Here is a 19486-nt window from a genome sequence, read left to right as displayed (position 1 = left end):
GAGGCCCCAGCACTCACATCAGAGGCCCAGAAACACGATTTTTCATGTTGGTTGCTGACACCACTATTTCTGGAGAGATTTGCTTGCTTGTGTGTTTTCATACCAGGTCAAGCATTAAACATCGCGAGATCCAAAGGTAAGAGATTTAGACGTGCTGGGCACGGTGGCGCACGCCTTTAATCCCAGCACTCGGGAGGCAGAGGCAGGTGGATTGCTGTGAGTTCGAGCCCAGCCTGGTCCACAAAGGAAGTCCAGGACAGCCAAGGCTACACAGAGAAACCCTGTCTCGGCGGGGGCGGGGGGAGGCGGGAGGAAAATAGAGACAGATCTAGACGCAGGGAGTGCCGGGGACTCCAGTGCTGGTGACTCCACAAGCTGGAAGGATTCGGAAGGATTCGGAAACCCAAGTAACCCGCAGCTCCCACACAGGTGCTAGGGATAAAGGGCCTTGGGTCACCGGAACTGTAAGGCTGAGGGGGCTGCTGCCTCAGCACCGGCTCTGGGATTTCTTCTTTCAGAACCAGTCTCTTCCTCTGAAAAGTGGATGCACCACATTCATAAGACAGTCGTGGGACCAACTATGAGCGTGTCTTTGCCTCCTGATAAACTCTTGACAGATGCTTAGGGAGCAAGATACTACAGTGAGCGGGTCTGATTCTTTCAGAGTGCCCACCACCTCACCCCACCCGCTCCGGGCGTGGTGGCGTATGCCTTTAATCCCAGCACTCGGGAGGCAGAGGCAGGAGGATCATTGTGAGTTCAAGGCCAGCCTGGTCTACAAAAGTGAGTCCAGGACTGCCAGGGCTGTTACACAGAGAAACCGTGTCTCAAAAAACCTAAAATCAAAACAACAACAACAATGAAAACCCAACACACAACAACAAAAACAATAGAGTGCCCACCCCCAAAAACTCAAAACTCTGAAAGGCTTTCTGAACTTTGAGGTGCCCAAGGCTTCAGTGCTGAAAGCGGAAGCACCAGAGGGCCAGTCGGTTTACAAAAGTTTTGCTTCTTGGTTTACAGCTCCATTGCAGGCCCAAGGAGCAAGGGCAATACCTCAGGTTTGCCCCCATAGACCTAAGGGGCACCTTAGAGCTTGTAGGACAATGCACATGGTCGGTACCCTCTAGTGGTCAGTGTTAGTATTACATCCATCTGCCCAGCCTGCTTGTCTAATGAAGAGGTCTCTCTTTTCCCAACGCATGTATATTCTCAATCTATCTCTGTCTGTCTGTCTGTCTGTCTGTCTGTCTGTCTCCCCTACTTCCCTCTCTCTCTCTGTTATTTTTATTGTGTGTAGTGTGTGAGCCTCTAGCATTTGTGTGAGTGCTCATAGAAGCGAGAAGAAGGCATCAGATCCCCTAGATATAGGCTACAGGTGCTTATGAGCCACTTGCCATGGTTCTGGGGGATCAAACTCAGGTCCTCTGGAAGAACAGCAAACTCTTACCATCTCTATAAATCCAGTACATGTATTTTGGTGTTGTTGATTCAGAGAACCATGCATTCAAGAAGAAAAGGACTGAATAAGGCCAATGCAATGGCTAAGGAGGCACCTGCAGCCAAGCTTAAGTATGTGAGTTCAATCCCTGGAACCCAAGTGATGGAAAAAAAGATGGAACCAATTCCCCAAAGTTACCTTTTCATCCCTGCATGCACACACACACACAAACACACACACACAATTTATAAAGAAACATCCTTGGGGACAATGCCTCCTTGGAGGAGGGACTCTGACATCTCTCGTCCCAGTGAACAAACAGCACCCTGCCAGAGCACCCTGCCCCTGGACTCAGGATGCTCTCAAAGGGACACATTGGGTGGTCTCTGTAGCTGAGATCTTGCATAACCAGTGCTCATCCACCTGGCCAAGGTGGCAAAGGAAAGATAAGATCAGGCACATGACTGCAGGAGAGGAGTGGGAACATCATGAGTGGGAGGAGCTTCTAAATTATCCATCAGCACAAGCTGTCAGTGGCCTAGGCCCCATGAATAAATGTATAGGGAAAAAGGCAGGGGCCTTGGGGCCAAGAAAAACAGGTAGGGTATAAAAAGAGCATGCGAGGGACCAAGCCCAGCATCCAAGAGTCCAGATCCCAAACTGCTCAGGGTCCTGTGGACAGATCACTGCACAGCGATGGCTGCAGGTAAGCATACTCAAATTCCGCTGGGTGTGATATGGACCAAAGAGCCCTGAAGATGGATTTGAGGGTTTGAATGTGGGTACAGCCCAACTTCTGCCCATGTTGGGGACACTCTGAGTCCCCGTGGGGGATTGGGAGAGATTGGCCATTGTTCTCAGGTTTCTCCTGCCTTCCTCTCTCTCTCTCTCTAGACTCTCGGACCTCTTGGCTCCTGACCTTTACCCTCCTCTGCCTGCTGTGGCCTCAGGACACTGGTGCTTTCCCTGCTTTGCCCTTGTCCAGTCTGTTTGCCAACGCTGTGCTCCGAGCTCAGCACCTGCACCAGCTGGTCGCTGACACCTACAAAGAGTTTGTAAGTGCCCCCCCCCCCAAAGATCGGTTCCTGGCTGTGGAAGCAAGAAAGGGCAGATTGTCCACGCTACCACCCCTGCCCGCCCCTGGGAAGTCATAGCAGGAAATCGAGGGTCAACACTGTTAGATGATCAGATAATGAGTGGGCCCCCATGAAGTAGTGATGACAAGGGCCACAAGCTGGTCCCTTGGTGACTGCTCTTCCTCCAGGAGCGTGCCTACATCCCTGAAGGACAGCGCTACTCCATCCAAAATGCCCAGGCTGCTTTCTGCTTCTCAGAGACCATCCCGGCCCCAACAGGCAAGGAGGAGGCTCAGCAGAGAACTGTAAGTGACTGTCCAAGCAACCCCAACTGCACCCACCCCACCCCCAGGCCAGGGGCCACCTTCTCCCTAAAGCTGGGGTGACCTGGATGTCCCAGGCGGAGTTCACTAGGTAAGACACTGCACCTAGTCTTTTTTCCTCAGGACATAGAATTGCTTCGCTTCTCACTGTTGCTCATCCAGTCATGGCTGGGGCCCGTGCAGTTCCTCAGCAGGATTTTCACCAACAGCCTGATGTTTGGCACCTCGGACCGTGTTTATGAGAAACTGAGGGACCTGGAAGAGGGTATCCAGACCCTGATGCAGGTGAGGCTGGCACGGGGTCCCTAGCCCTGGGGCTATTCTGCCCTTTGCCCCAGCCTGGAGCCTAGCTGGGGGGCTCACTGCTGGTCTCTGTTTACCAGTCAGGCCTCAGACTCTTGAGAAGGCTTCTTACTCATTTCTCTTTACGAAGCTTCTAGGCCTTTCTCTGGGTCCTGGAGGGGGTGGGAGGGAGGGGAGGAGGACAGGAGGGGAACACAGCTCCGGAGACTCCTCTGCCCCTCTCCTGCCTTTCTTCCCACCACAGGAGCTAGAAGACGGCAGCCCCCATGTTGGGCAGATCCTCAAGCAAACCTATGACAAGTTTGACACCAACATGCGCAGCGATGACGCTACGTTCAAAAACTACGTGCTGCTTTCCTGCTTCAAAAAGGACCTGCACAAGGCGGAGACCTACCTGCGGGTCATGAAGTGTCGCCGCTTTGTGGAAAACAGCTGTGCCTTCTAGCCACACACTACAGGGTCCCTGCTGCACTTCCCCGGTGACTTCCCTTTACCCTGGCAACTGCCGTCCCTTTGCTTTGTCCTAATAAAATTAAAATGCATCACATTGCTTGGCTAGATATCTTCCTGTTATGGGATAGGTGTGTGTGTGTGTGTGTGTGTGTGTGTGTGTGTGAATGTGCGTCAAGAAGTCCTGGAAGCCAGCCTGCAAGAATCCTGTGGGCTGCTTCGAGAGCAGCCCTGGCTCTCCCTGGACCAAATAATCAACCCATCACTTTCTCCATTACACAGTGAGTCTGCTCCCACTCCATGGTCAAACTCCCAGCTCTCTGGGTAGTCACAAGCCAACAAGGCCATACATAGGTCACCCCCCCCCCCCCCATAAAGTACTCAGAGGCAGTCCTCCCTCCCTCCTCCAACCAGAATCAGGAAGACCAAACAGCCCTCCCCCAAGATTAGGACACGATGAAAATAAGACAGGGGTACAAAAGGAAAAGCGTCTTCAAGAGAGAAAAAATGAGGAAAATCACAGAATTACTGTTGTACCTAAATTTTAAGATGGATTATCATTTGTATCAGCTACCGCTGGGAAATAGATGCAGCTCAAAAATGAGTTTGTGAAGCCAGGCATGGTGACACACATCTGTAATTCCAGAAGTTTTTGTTTTTGTTTGGTTGAGACAGGGTTTCTCTGGGTAGTCTTTGCTGTCTTGTACTTGCTTTGTAGACCAGGATGATCTCAAACTCACAGAGATCCACCTGCCTCTGCCTCCTCAGTGCTGGGATTAAATGTGTGCCCCCCTTCTGACTGTAATTCCAGCATTTAAGAAGCTGAGGCAGGAGGATTCCCTTGAGTTTGAGGCTAGCCTGGTCTACATAGTGAGATATAGGCTAGTTTAGTCTATATAGCAGGGCTTTGTCTTAAACAAAACAAAGGAATTTGGGCCAACAAGAACCTGAATTAGAGTAAGGGCCATGGAAGAGAGGCTCGAAGATGAAGATGGCAATATAATCCCAGGGGGCAGCAGGTAGGGCCTGAGGGATGGCTCAGCTGGTAAGGTAGGCATTGCAGACATCAGGACCTGAGTTCAATCTCCAAAATCTACATTAAAAAACAAGAAAACAAACTAGCAGCAACAAAGCTGAGTGTGGCATGCAGTTGGAACTCCAGCTCCGTGGACACAAGGTTGGGCAGGTCCCCTGCTCACTTTGTGAATTCCAGGCCAGTGAGAGACCCTATCTCAAAAAGTAAGGTGCCTGAGGAATGACAAGGACACACACACACACACACACACACAGTTGCACTGCACATGCAGGAACACACAAACACATATACACGCACTTATCCGAATAGCTATCAGATAGGGAAATGCGCAAGTGACAAATGCTCACAGGGTGGAGATAAGTCACAACTGACACACGGCTTCCTTGTCAGAGAGGGCTATAACACGGACAGGTGGGGACCCGTGTAACCTGAAGACCTGAGGGCCTAACTTGGGGGCTTCTCTGACCTTGCACCCATTCACCATGGAGGAATAGGTCTCTAAGGTGGGGATATCCAGACATAGAGGAAAAATTTAATTTCTGAACATTGGAAGTGAATACAGACAGAAAAAATTTAAACAACCTAAGCAGAGCCTTTCTATCCTGGAAGATGAGTCCACTGCGGTCCTCAGACCCTCCGATCACAGTCATTCTGCCATTATCAAGCTTTTTATTTCTTTTATTTTTCTTTTTTCTTTTCTTTTCTTTTTTTTTTTTTTTTTTTTTTGGTTTTTTCGAGACAGGGTCTCTCTGTGTTAGCCTTGGCTGTCCTGTACTCGCTTTGTAGACCAGGCTGGCCTCGAACTCACAGCGATCCACCTGTCTCTGCCTCCCAAGTGCTGGGATTAAAGGCATGCGCCACCACTACCTGGCAAGCTTTTTATTTTTATTTTTTTATTATTATTTTTTGCTAACTGTGCCACCAATGCCCCTCAGATAGACAACTTTGATCTTATTGGTGTCAAACTCGCATGGCACCCAATTTGGATTCCGATTCAGAGCCATGAGGGCAGAGTTGTATCTTGGCCTTCTCTGAGCTTAAAGACCCAACACAACTCACTTGCTTAAACTGTTTTGATTGAAGCGGGGCGGGGCAGGGGGAGGCGCGGTGAGGAAGAGGGGCAGGGTGTCGATTAACGGACACAGAATAACAGTTGTGAAATATGCAAAGCATTTTGGAGATGGATAGTGATGAGCTAGCCAAAAGCCACATGGGAACAGAGGTAGATGAGCCCTAGGGTTTTAATCCATAACCTGTTCCCCACAAGAGTAGCATCATCTTTCCCCTCCTCTCCTGTTTTTCAGTAACAGATGGATATGTCTTCTCTAAGCCCCCTACACTGATCCCTGCAAACAGCCTGGCCAAGCGCACAAGAAAAACCAGGATTCCTACTGCCATTCCTGGTGTGTGTGTGTGTGTGTGTGTGTGTGTGTGTGTGTGTGTGTTTGTGTGTTTTCTCCCTTGGAGCCGCTGTTGCAAACCTTTTGGTCAGCCAAGTTGTTCCCAGCCAGTTTTGGCGGGGTCTTGTTTTCCTCTGACATAACCACATGCTGTTCTGCTTTAGGACAACCCTGCTGTTGTTGCATCAGCCTTTTGTTGCCAGGCAACTGCCTCTTTCCCTGCGTTGCTTGGCACCTACCCCATTTCCCCTGTCCTTGTGACAATATGCCTAACGGGAGCAGCTTAAGGAAAAAGAGGGTTACCCTGGGTCCCAGGTCCAACCAAGGTCATGACATGGGAGGGTGTGACAGTGGGGGTATCCATAATGTGAAGTGACAGTCTTTCACATCTTGGTGGAGCAGGATGCAGAGATGGTACACTGGCCCAGGGCAGTTTATCTTCAACGCCTGCCCCTGGTAACCTGTCTACCAGCTAGGTCCCCAATCCTCAAAATTCCATGGCCTTCCCAAAACAGTGTCACCAGCTGAGGACCAAGCATTCAAACTTGTGGCCTGTAGGGAAAATTGACATTCAAAGCATGATGCATCCTTTAACGATGAGGGTTGTAGAAGGGCAGAGGCCCAGCGTCCAGGCCTTCCTGCTGCTAAGGTCAGAGCCCCTGACTCTGTCTTGGGAGTGGAAATTTCTGGCTTTCTGACCCATAGGACCAGAGGTCCTAGAGGTGACGCTGAAGTCAAAATGGCTGGAAACCTTGCCAGTGGGCCATCATTCCAGGGTATAGGATAGTGAGCTTGAGGCTAGCCTGGAAGACTCCAAGATACACACACACACGCACACACGCACACACACACACACACACACACTCAAACACACACTCATTTTTTTTTAAATGTGCATTGGTGTTTTGCTTGCATGTATGTCTATATGAGGGTGTCAGATTTTGGAGTTACAGACAGTTGTGAGCTGTCATGTGGGTGCTGGGAATTGAACCTGGGTCCTTTGGAAGAGCAGTCAGTGCTCTCAACCACTGAGCCATCTCTCCAGGCCCCACACTCATTTTTAAAACATGGCAAATTCCCGGTTAATGGGAGAAAATAACAGCCTTTTGAATTGTACTGGCCAGTGAGTTCTCCTTTGCCAAAGAACGGAGCCATTTAGCCTGGACATACGCTTTCCGTGTCTTCCTTAGGTTGTCCTGCAGAGTTCATTCAAGTGCTACAGATCTCGATGATGTGGAGACACGCCCTCCCCATACGGCCCTACCTCATTTGGGGAAGAACTGCTCAGGACAAGGCAGAATCTAATAGTGCCCTAACCCAAGCGTCAGGGGCGCAGTTTTTAGTTGCTGGATGCTCTGGTTTCATTTTGTTGCTGTGATTAAACTCTGGCAAAAAGCAACTGAGGGGAGGAAAGGGATTCTTTCAGGGTACAGGTTTTAGTCCGTGATAGGGGAGTAAGGGCAGGAACACAAGCAGAAAGACCATGGAAGCGTGCTTTTTGCTGCTCTGCTCTGCTTAGCTAGGTTTTTTGTTTATTTGTTTGTTTTGGGTTTCTTTGTTTTTTGTTTTGTTTTGGTTTGGTTTTTGGAGATAGGGTTTCTCTGTGTAGTCTTGGCGTCCTGGACTCTCTTTGTAGACCAGGCTGGCCTCGAACTCACAGCGCTCCACCGGCCTCTGCCTCCCTGAGTGCTGGGATTTCAAAGGTGTGCGCCCACCACGCCCCGCTTAGCTAGTTTCCTTATGTGGTTTAGGATCACCTGCCCAGGGAATGACACCACCCACGGTGGAATGGGCCTCCTTACATTAATAAATAATCAAACAATCTCTACCCCCAAGTCATGCTACAGGCCAATCAGAATGGGAAAAATCCCTCAATGGTGGTGACTCTTTTCTCAGGTGACTTTAAGCTGTGTCAAGTGGAGAGTTAAATTAAGTGGGATAGTGGACATATATAGCCTTTCCAGGGATCCCCTGGTCCCAAGGAATGGAGTTCTAGCAGAATTTTCTCCTGTTTGATGGAATAGTGCCAATATTGTTAAGAGTTGTCTTTTGGGGTTTTCAAACTATACACTTATACACCAGCTATGGTGGCACGCACACCTTAAATGTCGGTCCTGACAAGGCAGAGACAGGTAGATCTTTTTGTAGTCAAGGCCAGTGGAATCAACATAGCAAGTTCCAGGCCAGCCAGGGTTACATAAAGAGACCCTGTCTCAGAAACAAAACCAAAACCAAAGGCCTAACTATGAATGGGACACACCGGTACTATCTTAGGGTTTCTATTGCTGCGGTCAAACAAAAAGCCAGTTGGGGAGGAAAGGATTTGTTCAGCATACACTTCCAGATCATAGTTCCCCATTGGAGGAAGTCAGGACACGAACTCAAGTAGGGCAGGAACCTAGAGGCAGGAGCTGAGGCATAGGCCATGGAGGGGTGTTACCTGCTGGCCTGCTTCCCCTGGCTTGCTCAACCTACTTTATAGAACCCAGGACCACCAACCTAGGGATGGCTCCACCCACTGTGGGCTGGGCCCCTCCCCCATTGATCACTAATTGAGAAAATGCCTTACAGCTGGATCTCATGGAGGCATTTCCTCAACTGAGACTCCTTCTACTCTGAGGACTCTAACTTGTGTCTAGTTGTACCAGCCAGGGCACTAACCTATGAGAACTGTAACTGTGAAAAGCTGGCAGAGTCAGCTGGACCATCTGAGCTCTGTAGCAGCTAACCCAACATGGCCTGAGCAGGGCCATCTCATATCAGTGGCACCATGTGGCAGTGAGAAGTCACAGCAGTCTTAACCTCTAGCTCCCCTTGCTGGAACTAGGAGGCCAATGACATTGTCAATTTTTGGATTCCTGTGCCTTATGGTTTCCTAAGTGGCATTTGCAAATATGACTGATGCTGATCAAGCCTGGTGTAGCTAATCCAAGACACTAAAGCGGTGAGGTCCCTAGATTAAGATGTTCTCTGTTGGCCGGGTGTGGTGGCACACGCTTTCAATCCCAGCACTCGGGAGGCAGAGGCAGGCGGATCACTGCGAGTTCAAGGCCAGCCTGGTTCACAAAGCTAGTCTAAGGACAGCCAAGGCTACACAGAGAAAATCTGTCTCAAAAAACAAACAAAACAAAAAATGTTCTCTTAGACTTGTGTCCTAACGTACTTTCCCCTGATCACCTTGAGATGATTTCCTTTGACACTCACAGGCTGGGGAGTAGGAGCCAATAAATTCAGCATGGAAATTATATTGAGAAGGCCTTTGGGGAAGTACTGATTCACAACCTTGAAATACTTCCTTGGTCCTGACTTTCAATAAATCATGCTTTTCTGGTCATAGAAACTAAATGTGCTTTCAGTTTGGATACGGGTCCCCCAAAGGCCCATGTGTTATGGGCCCCAGACCATGGTGCTATTGGGAGGCAATGAAACAAGATGGTGCCTAGTGAAATGCCCTGAGGAGAATCCTGGAATCCTGGCCCTTTCATGCTCCTCTTTTTGCTTCGTGCTTTCACAATGGGGAAGGCAAGGCCCTCTATACTCTCACCTTAAAATACTGCCTCTCCACAAGCCTAAAGGTCATGGGTCATGCGACTACAAGTCGAAACCTTAGAAAGTATAGTAGAAATTGTTTTTTGTTTTGTTTTTTGAGAGAGGTCTCTCTGTGTTAGCCTTGACTGTCCTGGACTCACTTTGTACACCAGGCTGGCCTCGAACTCAGACATCTGCCTGCCTCTGCCTCCTGAGTGCGAAATTGTTCTTTCTTGTAGGTTGATCTGCCTGATATTTATCACAGTAATGGAAGGTGAGCACATCCCTCACAGACTTTTATGTTTGTAAGGCAGGGACAACAGTTTATTTACCACTGTGCCTCTGTTGCTTTGTATGGTGAAGCCAATGGTTTTGGTTTGGTTTGGTTTGGTTTAGTGTGATTTGGTTTTTCAAAACAGAGTTTCTCTGTGTAGCCTTGGCTGTCCTAGACTCACTTTGTAGACCAGGCTGGCCTCGAACTCACAGAGATCTGCCTGCCTTTGCCTCCCAAGTGCTGGGACTAAAGTCATGAGCCACCACACCTGGCCCCAATGGGTTATTTTTATACCAAAATCCCTAACCTGAGATTCAGGACGGCCCATGAAGACCCCCTTTGGTGTCTGATGCAACATTGCTTCTAGCTTGCATCTGCAAGGTGGAAAGCAGGTACAAGCATGAGCTCCAGTTTTGAGAGCAGGAAAAACAGGCTTCTGGTGAGCTAAAACATCACTGGCCACAGACTGGCTGCTCACGTTACCAACGGGAAGTGATCCTCAAAATTCCAAAATGCAACCATTTTGGTTAACATGACTGTATATGATTACAGCAAGCAACACATCTGGCATAAGGAAGATTATGTGAGAGAAGGGAAGAAGAGAGGAGTTAGAGGGTGGACAACTGGACATATAGATGAAGGGTGGGAGTGGAGGGTTGGGGGGCAAGGGACAGAGCCATGAGGGCAGAGAAAGACAGAGGGAGAAATTATAGGGACAGAGCAAAGAGATAGGTTGAGAGAAAGAGAGCTCAAGGTGGTAGGCGGGTCCTTTTTATCCACCAGACACCTATCGCTGATGATGTAAGGCATTGCTAGGACTCTAAAGGCAGGCTAGTGGGATCGCCTGTGAACTAACAATAACAAACGCTTTCAATTATGGCACAAAAGAATAAACTCAGATATCATAAAACCTATTTTATTTTCTTACCACAGCTCACATCTCAGTAAACATTTCATGACAGATCTGGAGTAAAGACCTGGCTTGACATCCACAAGCCTTCACCAACATGGACACACTCCTTCCAAAGGACCATGAAGGAGGCTGAACTGTTAGAGCACATAGTGAACACTGACACAGAGAGGTCTGATGACAGAACTGAGATCTGGATGCATGTTAACCACACAGTCCATCCCATGGACCTCCATGGCAGCAGAGTGGCAGGGAAGAGTAAACATGGGAATTCGGAGTGTGACACCCTATTACATCAATTTCATGGAAGTGGTCTTTTACTTTAAAGCTGCCCCCCCAAACAGTTAAGGGCATGATAGCATAGACCTGTAATCATAGGATGAGACTGGAGGGTCACTAGTTTGAGGCCATCTTGTGCTGCACAGTAAGCCCCAGGTTTTTGTTGTAAAACTAGGGAGGCTATTTCTTTGCCCCAAAGTGACATTAGAGTGGGTTACTGTGGCAAAGCTTAAGCAGCTGGCACCTCTCCCCCATGTCATCAGGCACTGTTTGGGAAGCAGGGGACTGTGGACAGGGGAACAGAGTTCTAATTCCTGCCCACTTTCCTGCTACCTACCGTATAACGACTTGTGCCCAAACTACAAGATAAGTTCCTATCACTGGGAAACCCTGAGCAATGTATTCTAGGATTTTTCCGGTGATCCTTCTCATTTGCTGTTGGAGTGGGAAATACAAAGTAAGGAGTGAGAGGCTCTCCCACCAGTTGGAACAATCAGGTTGAAATTTCTCCAAACTGGAATAAACTCAAGGGAGAGAGACAAGCTCCAGATGGACTGGATGCAAGCCACATGGGACCCTGAAAGCCTGTGTGGGGACAGCAGCCTCCCATTCTGTCTCTTCCATCCTCCTTGGCCCACTCTTCCCTCCCCAGAAAATGCCAGTAGCTGACGTCACACTCGAGCCAAGTAGTGATGTGAGTTGCATTCTTGTGCCTGTATATCTGCAAACTGGCCTTCCTCGTCTTTGCTCTGCTCTTTCTGCCTGTGTGCCCGCTTCCTCCGGGTTCTTTTGCAGGGCTGGTAGTTCAGATATAGTGCTATGGTGATCACAGCTATGCCAGGGGTGGAGACGACAATGATGAAGATGGTAGAGGAGATGATCCCTTCCGGCAGGCCTGTGTACGCATGGAAGACAAGCTGAGGACAGAAAGTCATTCTACTCCAAGCCACCAAACCAGCTTCTCAGACTCAGCCCAGGAGCATCTCCCTTCCCTCCACCCTTGTGTGAGCATCCCAAGTCCCTGAGGTGCCTTTCTCCCCTGGGCCTGGCGGCTGGTGCAGCATCTACCTTGGACAACAACAGCAATGTCTTTGCTGACGGAGCCCAGCTGGTTAGTGGCTGTGCAGCAGTAGGTCCCAGTGAGGTTCTGGGTGGCCTTCTGAGGTACATCAAGGTCAACGATCATCCCGTTCCACAGACACACCAGCACTGGGACAGGGCTTCCCTCGGGGACGCAGGCAAGCATCTGATCCATCCCTTCCTCCCATACCTGGTGGCCAGGACAGCTGGACTCCTCAAACCTCGGCTTATCTGCAAAAGAGGCCCAAACGGAGCCCAGTTGTATGTCCTGTTCCCCTCTGACTTCCCTTCTCCCTTTCAACTCAAATGCTGCTCCCTCAACCCAACACTTTCTCCCCCAAAGAAAACACCATCAGCTCCCTGCTTAAACCAAACCATTCTACTGCCTTCCCTGGTATGAGATGCAGCCCAGGGCACTTTCATGGACTCAGGCTAAGTAACAACATAACTCTGTCGGTGGGACCCAGGGACCTTTCCCATTTTAGCTTCTCAATGGGCAAAAGGTGAACTCAGAAATAAGCATTTCCTCATTCTCCAAAACACAAATTGTGATATGGACTTTTGGAGGTTTCTCTCTTTAGCATTGGCCTCAGCTGTCTCCTTTTATGCTGTGTCTCCCGCTGCTGGCTCTCAACTAATTGTCTGACCATCCCAACTGCTTTGCTTCTGAGCTGCACGTCTCACCTTGCTCCTGCTCACTCTCCTGAGGGCAGGACAAGCTTGGTGTGCATTCATTTTATTTTATTTTTCTCTGGAATTTTCAAATTAGAAAAGTGTGGCCCCTCTACTGATGAAGCACCTCGCCAAGATCTCTGGAGGGGGCACTAAGTATCTTTTTGGGTTGTTTTGTTTTGTTTTTGTTTTTTTCGAGACAGGGTTTCTCTGTGTAGCCTTGACTGTCCTGGACTCTCTTTGTAGACCAGGCTGGCCTCTAACTCACAGCACTCGCCTGCCTCCTAAGTGCTGAGATTAAAGGCATACGTCACCACGCCCGGCAAGGCACTAAGTATCTTTATGAGGAGGATCAGGCATCTACTCACATAAGACATGAAGCTGGACCACAGTGGTTTTGACCAGTCGCTGGCCCTGTACCTCCAAAGAGGCCTCACAGGAGAGATTTCGGCCATCATCTTCCTCCCTGGCAGTAAACAGAAGCCAGGCAGGCTCCCCAGGAGCAGAGCGGTTTGGGGATCCCTGAAGCTGAAGAGTAGGGCTAGGTGATGTTAACACATGACCTGAGCAGGTGACATTAACATCTGTCCCTGCCAGAGGGTAAGCATCTTCAATCTCCAGAACTGGTGGAGGGAAACCTATGAAGAAAGGAAAAAGATCAGAGGACACATCTGCAAAACTGGTACGCACTTCTGTCGTCTTGTTGCTGGAGGTCTCCCTCAGGTAGAGAGGACATGAGAGACTCTGGATAGTGTTAATGCTCTGTAAAGGCTGAGGAGAGGGAACAACAACATGGTTTGAAGATGGAGTGCTTCCCTTCCACAGTATAGGCCGCCCACATCAGACGATGTCTCTCCTGGAAGGACAGAGAGATGTTTCCTCACTGTACACATGTTTTCCTCATCCCAAATGCTTATTCTGGAATGAAGTTCAGGCATCCACAATTGTCCAGTGAGTGACATAGGTTAGGGAACTCAGGGTGGAGGTTGCTGTGCCCAGATCACAGAACCCCAAAAAAGACCACCAGGACTCAATACCAATGCAATACACACAATTTAATTTTTCTACTTGAGCTGTGCTCTGACCATCACCAACACAGTGGTACCCAGAAAGAGCCCCGAACTCTGAGCTGAGGGTAAATGTATAGGTTCCTGTCCCTCCCAGCGCCCCAGAGCAGGGGGGTTCCAGCTTGGCAAGCACCAATTGGTTGAGTAACATATGGAGGTCTAATGTCTAATAAAGGTGACGGGCTACAGAAAAAGGCACCAAGACCACCCATAGCTTAGCTTTCTTTGTTCAGGGAAGGGTCTGGTTTCTTAGTAATCCTATCTCCTGTGGGCAGAAAAAAAATGTGGCCATAAAACTGGGTCTCTTAGCAACTCTATGTCAGGTAGAGCCCTTTAGGTCAGTTGTTAGGCAACATTATCCCTGGTGTGACTCTTCTTTGCAGCTGTGGGCCCAAATCTCCTTGCGTATGTGTTCATACCTTTTCAGTCTATTTCTTTCTTTCTTTTTTTTTTTTTTTAAAGATTTATTTATTTATTTATTATACAGTGCTCTGGCTGCATATACACCTGCAGGCCAGAAGAAAGCATCAGATCACATTATAGATGGTTGTGAGCCACCATGTGGCTGCTGGGAATTGAACTCGGGACCTCTGGAGGAGCAGTCAGTACCCTTAACCTCTGAGCCATCTCTCCAGCTCAGTCTATTTCTTAAAGGAACTTTATGACCCTGAGATAGGCACTGACGCCATACATGGTTCTGGCAGCCCATCCACCTATGTGGCCTTTGGCCGTAGTTTCAGTGGCCATCAGGCGGGTTGCTAGGGAACTGTATTGTATTAGCGCAGGAGGGAATGCAGCCCTGGTTATTCCCTGGGTCTGCCTGACTGCTCATCTCTTATCCTGAGGGTGTAGCCATTTTTAAAGAATTGTCTAGGCCTCTCAGAGGCCACATAGAGCTACTGTCACAATGCAGGTCCCTAACCCAGCTCCTGCAGAGAAAGAAGAAAGCTAACATTTCCTTAAGATACGCAGCAAAGGTTAGCCAAAGCCACAGCACAGCACTGTGCAAACTCTCTAGCGGAGACCCTAGAAGGAGCTTACTGTAGACGTGCACTGGTTTCCTTGCTTTCTGCTCTGTGGGACCCAGAGACACAACGCAGGTCAGCTCCTGGTCACCCGTCTCCATGGCCCGAACGGTGGCGCTGGCCCATGCTGCATCTCCCTCCCAAGAGGAGAAAGGGCTCAGCTCCTGGTCTTCTAGAAACATGCGGAAGACAGCTTCCTGGGCTGGAAACACCCTAGGGACCTCACAGCTCACAGTCTCTGCCATCCCAACCTCCAGCAGTGAAGGTACCCCGATCTGGGGCTTCTGAGAGAACTCTGACATGTAATCAGGAAGAAGAAAGGGAAAGCAATAAGTCATGTGCTGCATGGGTGCCAAGGAAGGGACTAGGGCTGATGGTGATTCAGAGGTGGGGCTCAGTCACCTTCACCCCTAAACCCTGTGGGAACAGGGTCCCAAAGGCCTGGGCTCCCTTCATGCCTGGACTCTGACTCACCAAAGATCCGGAGTTCTTTGGTGGCTGAGCTGCCACGAAACAGCTCCCCACCTTGTGGGCTGAGATCCAGGTCTGCGTGGCAGGAGAAATCGCACCTGTCCTCCTCCCGCTGGGCTAGGACACTGACGCTGACCTCAGCTTTTTGGGCTGCCACAGAGAAGTTCATGAAGTCCTTTCTGTGCAGCTCTTGCTCGCCCTGGAGGAGGGTAAGGGTGAGGCTCCGCAGGGGTGCCACACTGGGCACGTGACACTTCACAGTGAACACCTCATCCATGGCTACCCACTCGGGCTGCACGTCCAGGATCACTTGCTCCGGCGGCTCTTTAAGACAAGGAGGCAGCCTTGGTGAGGGACCACTCACCTCCAGGAAAACATGGCTTCACGGGTGAGTCGGCCTTCCAGCCCTGCCCACTGCCTACCAAGAAATGTGACAGCTAAGAGGAAGTCCTGTGCTTTGACTTTTCCTGTCATTCTGGAACATTTTATCTCTTATCAGAGGAGTTTTGGGGCCATGAGAAGCCTGGGGTGGGGACAGCTCTTTAGCATTACATGAAAACCACTGCATTCTCCCCCACAAGTTTCCTACTCCTTCTCATCTTTGTGGTGTAAGATGGCCCCCCTGTGCGACCCTGCTTACCAGTGCCAACCTCAGAGCCTCCTGCCCTGCACCACAGGGGTCTCTAACTACCCCAACTCAAAAGACTGTTCTCCCTGCAACCCCTGGTCACCCTAAGAGCTGGCAGCAAATAAGCCAGCACTGATTTTACACTCAGATGATCAGACAGGGGCTGGCATCCTTAGCATCTGCTCCCTGTATATTCTGTATATTCTCAAGTATGCCCCATGTCTAACAGTGAAAACATGGAAGACAGCCTGTACAAAGGGAGAAAATCCAGCCCAGTGATGGTAGCACACTCCTTTAATCCCAGTACTTGGGAGGCAGAGGCAGAGAGAGGCAGGCGGATCTCTGAGTTCGAGGCTCGCCTGGTCTACAAAGCAAATCCAGGACAACCAGGGCTACACCGAGACACCCTGTCTCTAACCCCCTCCAAAAAACAAAAACAAGCAAAGGGAGAGAATCCTGATAGTATGGCTGAATCTTTACTTGGTGTGTGTGTGTGTGTGTGTGTGTGTGTGTGTGTGTGTGTGTCTTTCTCTCCCCTAGGAAAATCCCTGCCTAATTCTTCCCTAACTAAGATACATTCCTTTTCCCCATGCCTGTCTTCTTCCAAGCCCTCCAGCACACTCACGGTACATGATGATGTCAAGCGTTGTGTCCTTTTGGACCCCCGCACAAGAGAAGAAGCATTGCAGGACAGAGTTCTCAGTGATGTCCTCCAGGAGAAACTGCTTCCACTGAGGCCCTCTGCTCAGCTGGGTTTTCTTTAAGACGGTCTCAATTCCACTGGGCCCGGGGTCTGGGCAGGTGGTGCTGCAATTGATGGTCAGGGACCGTCCAAACCTCACCAGAGCCTGGTGTGGCCAAACAGACACTTGAAACAGCCCTTCTGTGGTCCCTGAAATGAAGCACACATGCCCGACAGGCTGGTGACGACCTGAGCCCCAGCATGACTATAGGCCGCCCTGCCCAGCAGGTCCAGGTTGCAGAAGAGGGACCAGCCAAGAATAACCAAGCTCAGGGACCTGGAGACTTAACCCTTGCTTCAACAGTGACAGCCCTGACCCAAACCTCTCTCCTACCGTTCTGTCCTGGGGTCTAGATTTTAGCGCAGAATCTAAGGAGTTTTGAGGAGTCACAGACAAGAAAGCATTGTCTTTGTAAATTTTTAGAGGTCTTAGCAGCTCTCTGGGTTCAGGTACTAAAGACTCTGAGTCTTTAGTCATATGCTGCAAATCAGTATTTCTCTCAAATGATAGTTAAGGGCTGCCTGTCCAGAATCGCCTGGGATGATTGTGAAGCTGCAGACAGAGTGACTGCCAACTAGTGAAGGTGGCACCTGGAAATATGCCTGAGAACAAAACAAGGCTCACAGGACCCTGCCACACACAAAACCACAACTAAAGACCTCACGGATGCTCCCATGGTCACTCATATCACATAGGCGTTTCTATCTCTTCTTAGAGATGACTCCATTTTGCTTTGCGATGCTAAGGAAATGAATTTTTACAATGTCTAGACGTTTAGCCTATATTATGGTTTGGATCTTTAAAAAAATTTTTTTCTCCGAGACAGGGTTTCTCTGTGCAGCCTTGGCTGTCCTGGATTTGCTTTGTAGACCAGGCTGGCTTTGAACTCACAGAGATCCGCCTGCCTCTGCCTCCCAAGTGTTGGGATTAAAGGTGTGTGCCACCACTGCCTGGCCTATACATGTATTTAAATCACACACATAATGGGGGAGGGGAGTGGGTGTGGTGGTGCACATCTTTAATCCCAGAACTCAGGAGGCAGAAGGCAGGTGGAATGCTGTGAGTTCAAGGACAGCCAGAGCTGTTACACAGAGAAAAAGAGGGGGAGGGAGGAAGAGGAGGAAGACGAGGAGGCAGAAACACGGCAGTGTGGGACAGCAAAGGGCTAGGCAGAGAAGACAGTCCCTTTGGAGAGGTCTGAAGCTCCGACACTCTACTGATGTGGCACACATAGGATTCTGTGTCTTACTGTCCCAGCAAATAGCAATCTCTGCCACGGGTCCAGATGAATGGACGTCACTCTGCTCTGGATGTCCCGCCTGTCTTAATTCTTTCCTTGTTGCCTTTATAAAGAAGCCTGACAAAAGTGATTTAAGGGAAAGGCACTGGCTTCCTCTCAATGTCCCAGAGAACATTTCTTCTCCTCACAGCACGGAAGTCAAGGTTGACAACTGAGATTAACCATAACCCCGTCCCCTTCTGAACCATCACCCATGTGTGCCCTGGCCCATAGTGACTAGAGAAACTTCTCTAGAGACCCTCACCTGGACAAGGGATCAAGGCCAGCAGGGTCCAGACACCAAACAGAAGCATTTTCATTCTTGAGAGAATGACCAAACGCTGGGAAAAGGAAAGAAAGCTGTGCTGGAGAGATACTTTTTCATTATGTTTTCATAATAACTTACATGTGTGAGTGATTTTTTTCCTGTACAGATGCCTGTGTAACACATGTGTTCCTGGTGCCGGAGGAGGCACTGCATTGGATCCCTCAGGACTGGAGGTACAAATGGCTGTTTGAGACACCATGGAGGTTCTGGGAATCCAACTCAAGTCCTGTACAAGAGCAACCAGTGCTCTTAACCTCTGAGCCAACTCACTCATTAAAATTACTGTTGAACATGCCTTTAATCCCAGCACTTATGAGACAGAGGTAGGTGGATCTCTCTGAGTTTGAGGCCAGCCTTGTCTAAATCGCAAGTTCCAGGACAACCAGGACTACACACAGTAATACCCTGTCTCAAACAACAACAAAAAGATGGGGAGGAAACACCTTTATCCTGTAACAAGGGATTCCTTGATGTTTAGTAGAAAAGACAAATGTAAAAAGATCTTGAGCCAGGCATGGTGGCGCACGCCTTTAATCCCAGCACTCGGGAGGCAGAGGCAGGCGGATCGCTGTGAGTTCGAGGCCAGCCTGGTCTACAAAGTGAGTCCAGGACGGCCAAGGCTACACAGAGAAACCCTGTCTCAAAAATCCAAAAAAAAAAAAAAAAAGATCTTTGCAGGCTGGAGAGATGGCTCAGAAGTTAAGAGCATTGTTTGTTCTTCCAAAGGTCCCAAGTTCAATTCCCAGCAACCACTTCATGGCTCACAACCATCTATAATGAGATCTGGTGCCCTCTTCTGTTCTCCAGGCAAACATGCAGGCAGAATACTGTACAAATAATTTTTAAAATATTTTTTTTTAAAAGAAAAAAAGCTTTGCTATGCACTCAGGGAGGCAGAGGCAGGCAGACTACTGTGAGTTCGAGGCCAGCCGGGTCTACAAAGAAAGTTCCAGGACAGCCATGGCTACACAGAAAAACTGTCTTGGAAAAACAAACACAAAAGATCTTTGCTAAAGCTGGGCGCGGTGGTGCACAACTGTAATCCCAGCACTCCAGAGGCAGAGGCAGGAGGATCATTGTGAGTTTTTAGGCTGTCCAGGACAGCCAAGGCTACACAGAGAAGTCCTGTTTAAAAAACAAAACAAAATAAATGATCTTTGCTAAATGCTGTAA

At 49.3% G+C, this 19486-nt stretch overlaps 2 protein-coding genes across 2 annotated transcripts; one reads left to right on the top strand and one right to left on the bottom strand.

Annotated features, from left to right (window-relative positions):
• Positions 1 to 2217: 2217 nt before the first annotated feature.
• LOC127199881 (somatotropin) lies at positions 2218 to 3678 on the top strand. Its single transcript, XM_051157868.1, has 4 exons — positions 2218 to 2496; positions 2706 to 2822; positions 2964 to 3125; positions 3388 to 3678. The coding sequence occupies exons 1-4, from the start codon at positions 2218 to 2220 to the stop codon at positions 3586 to 3588; spliced, it is 759 nt and encodes a 252-aa protein (XP_051013825.1). The 3' UTR covers positions 3589 to 3678.
• A 7564-nt stretch (positions 3679 to 11242) lies between these two features.
• LOC127199880 (intercellular adhesion molecule 5-like) lies at positions 11243 to 18318 on the bottom strand. Its single transcript, XM_051157867.1, has 7 exons — positions 18251 to 18318; positions 16589 to 16855; positions 15339 to 15659; positions 14881 to 15159; positions 13141 to 13410; positions 12089 to 12331; positions 11243 to 11915 (listed from the first exon to the last, which is right to left on the bottom strand). Exons 1-7 carry the CDS (start codon positions 18303 to 18305, stop codon positions 11692 to 11694), a joined length of 1659 nt encoding a protein of 552 aa, XP_051013824.1. The 5' UTR covers positions 18306 to 18318; the 3' UTR covers positions 11243 to 11691.
• Between the last annotated feature and the right edge of the window lie 1168 nt (positions 18319 to 19486).

This window comes from Acomys russatus, chromosome 16, assembly GCF_903995435.1.
Source record: "Acomys russatus chromosome 16, mAcoRus1.1, whole genome shotgun sequence".
In the NCBI taxonomy this organism is placed as follows: Eukaryota; Metazoa; Chordata; class Mammalia; order Rodentia; family Muridae; genus Acomys; species Acomys russatus.
The sequence above is the reverse complement of the archived record's forward strand: the minus strand, read 5'-3'. Positions and strand labels throughout refer to the sequence as shown.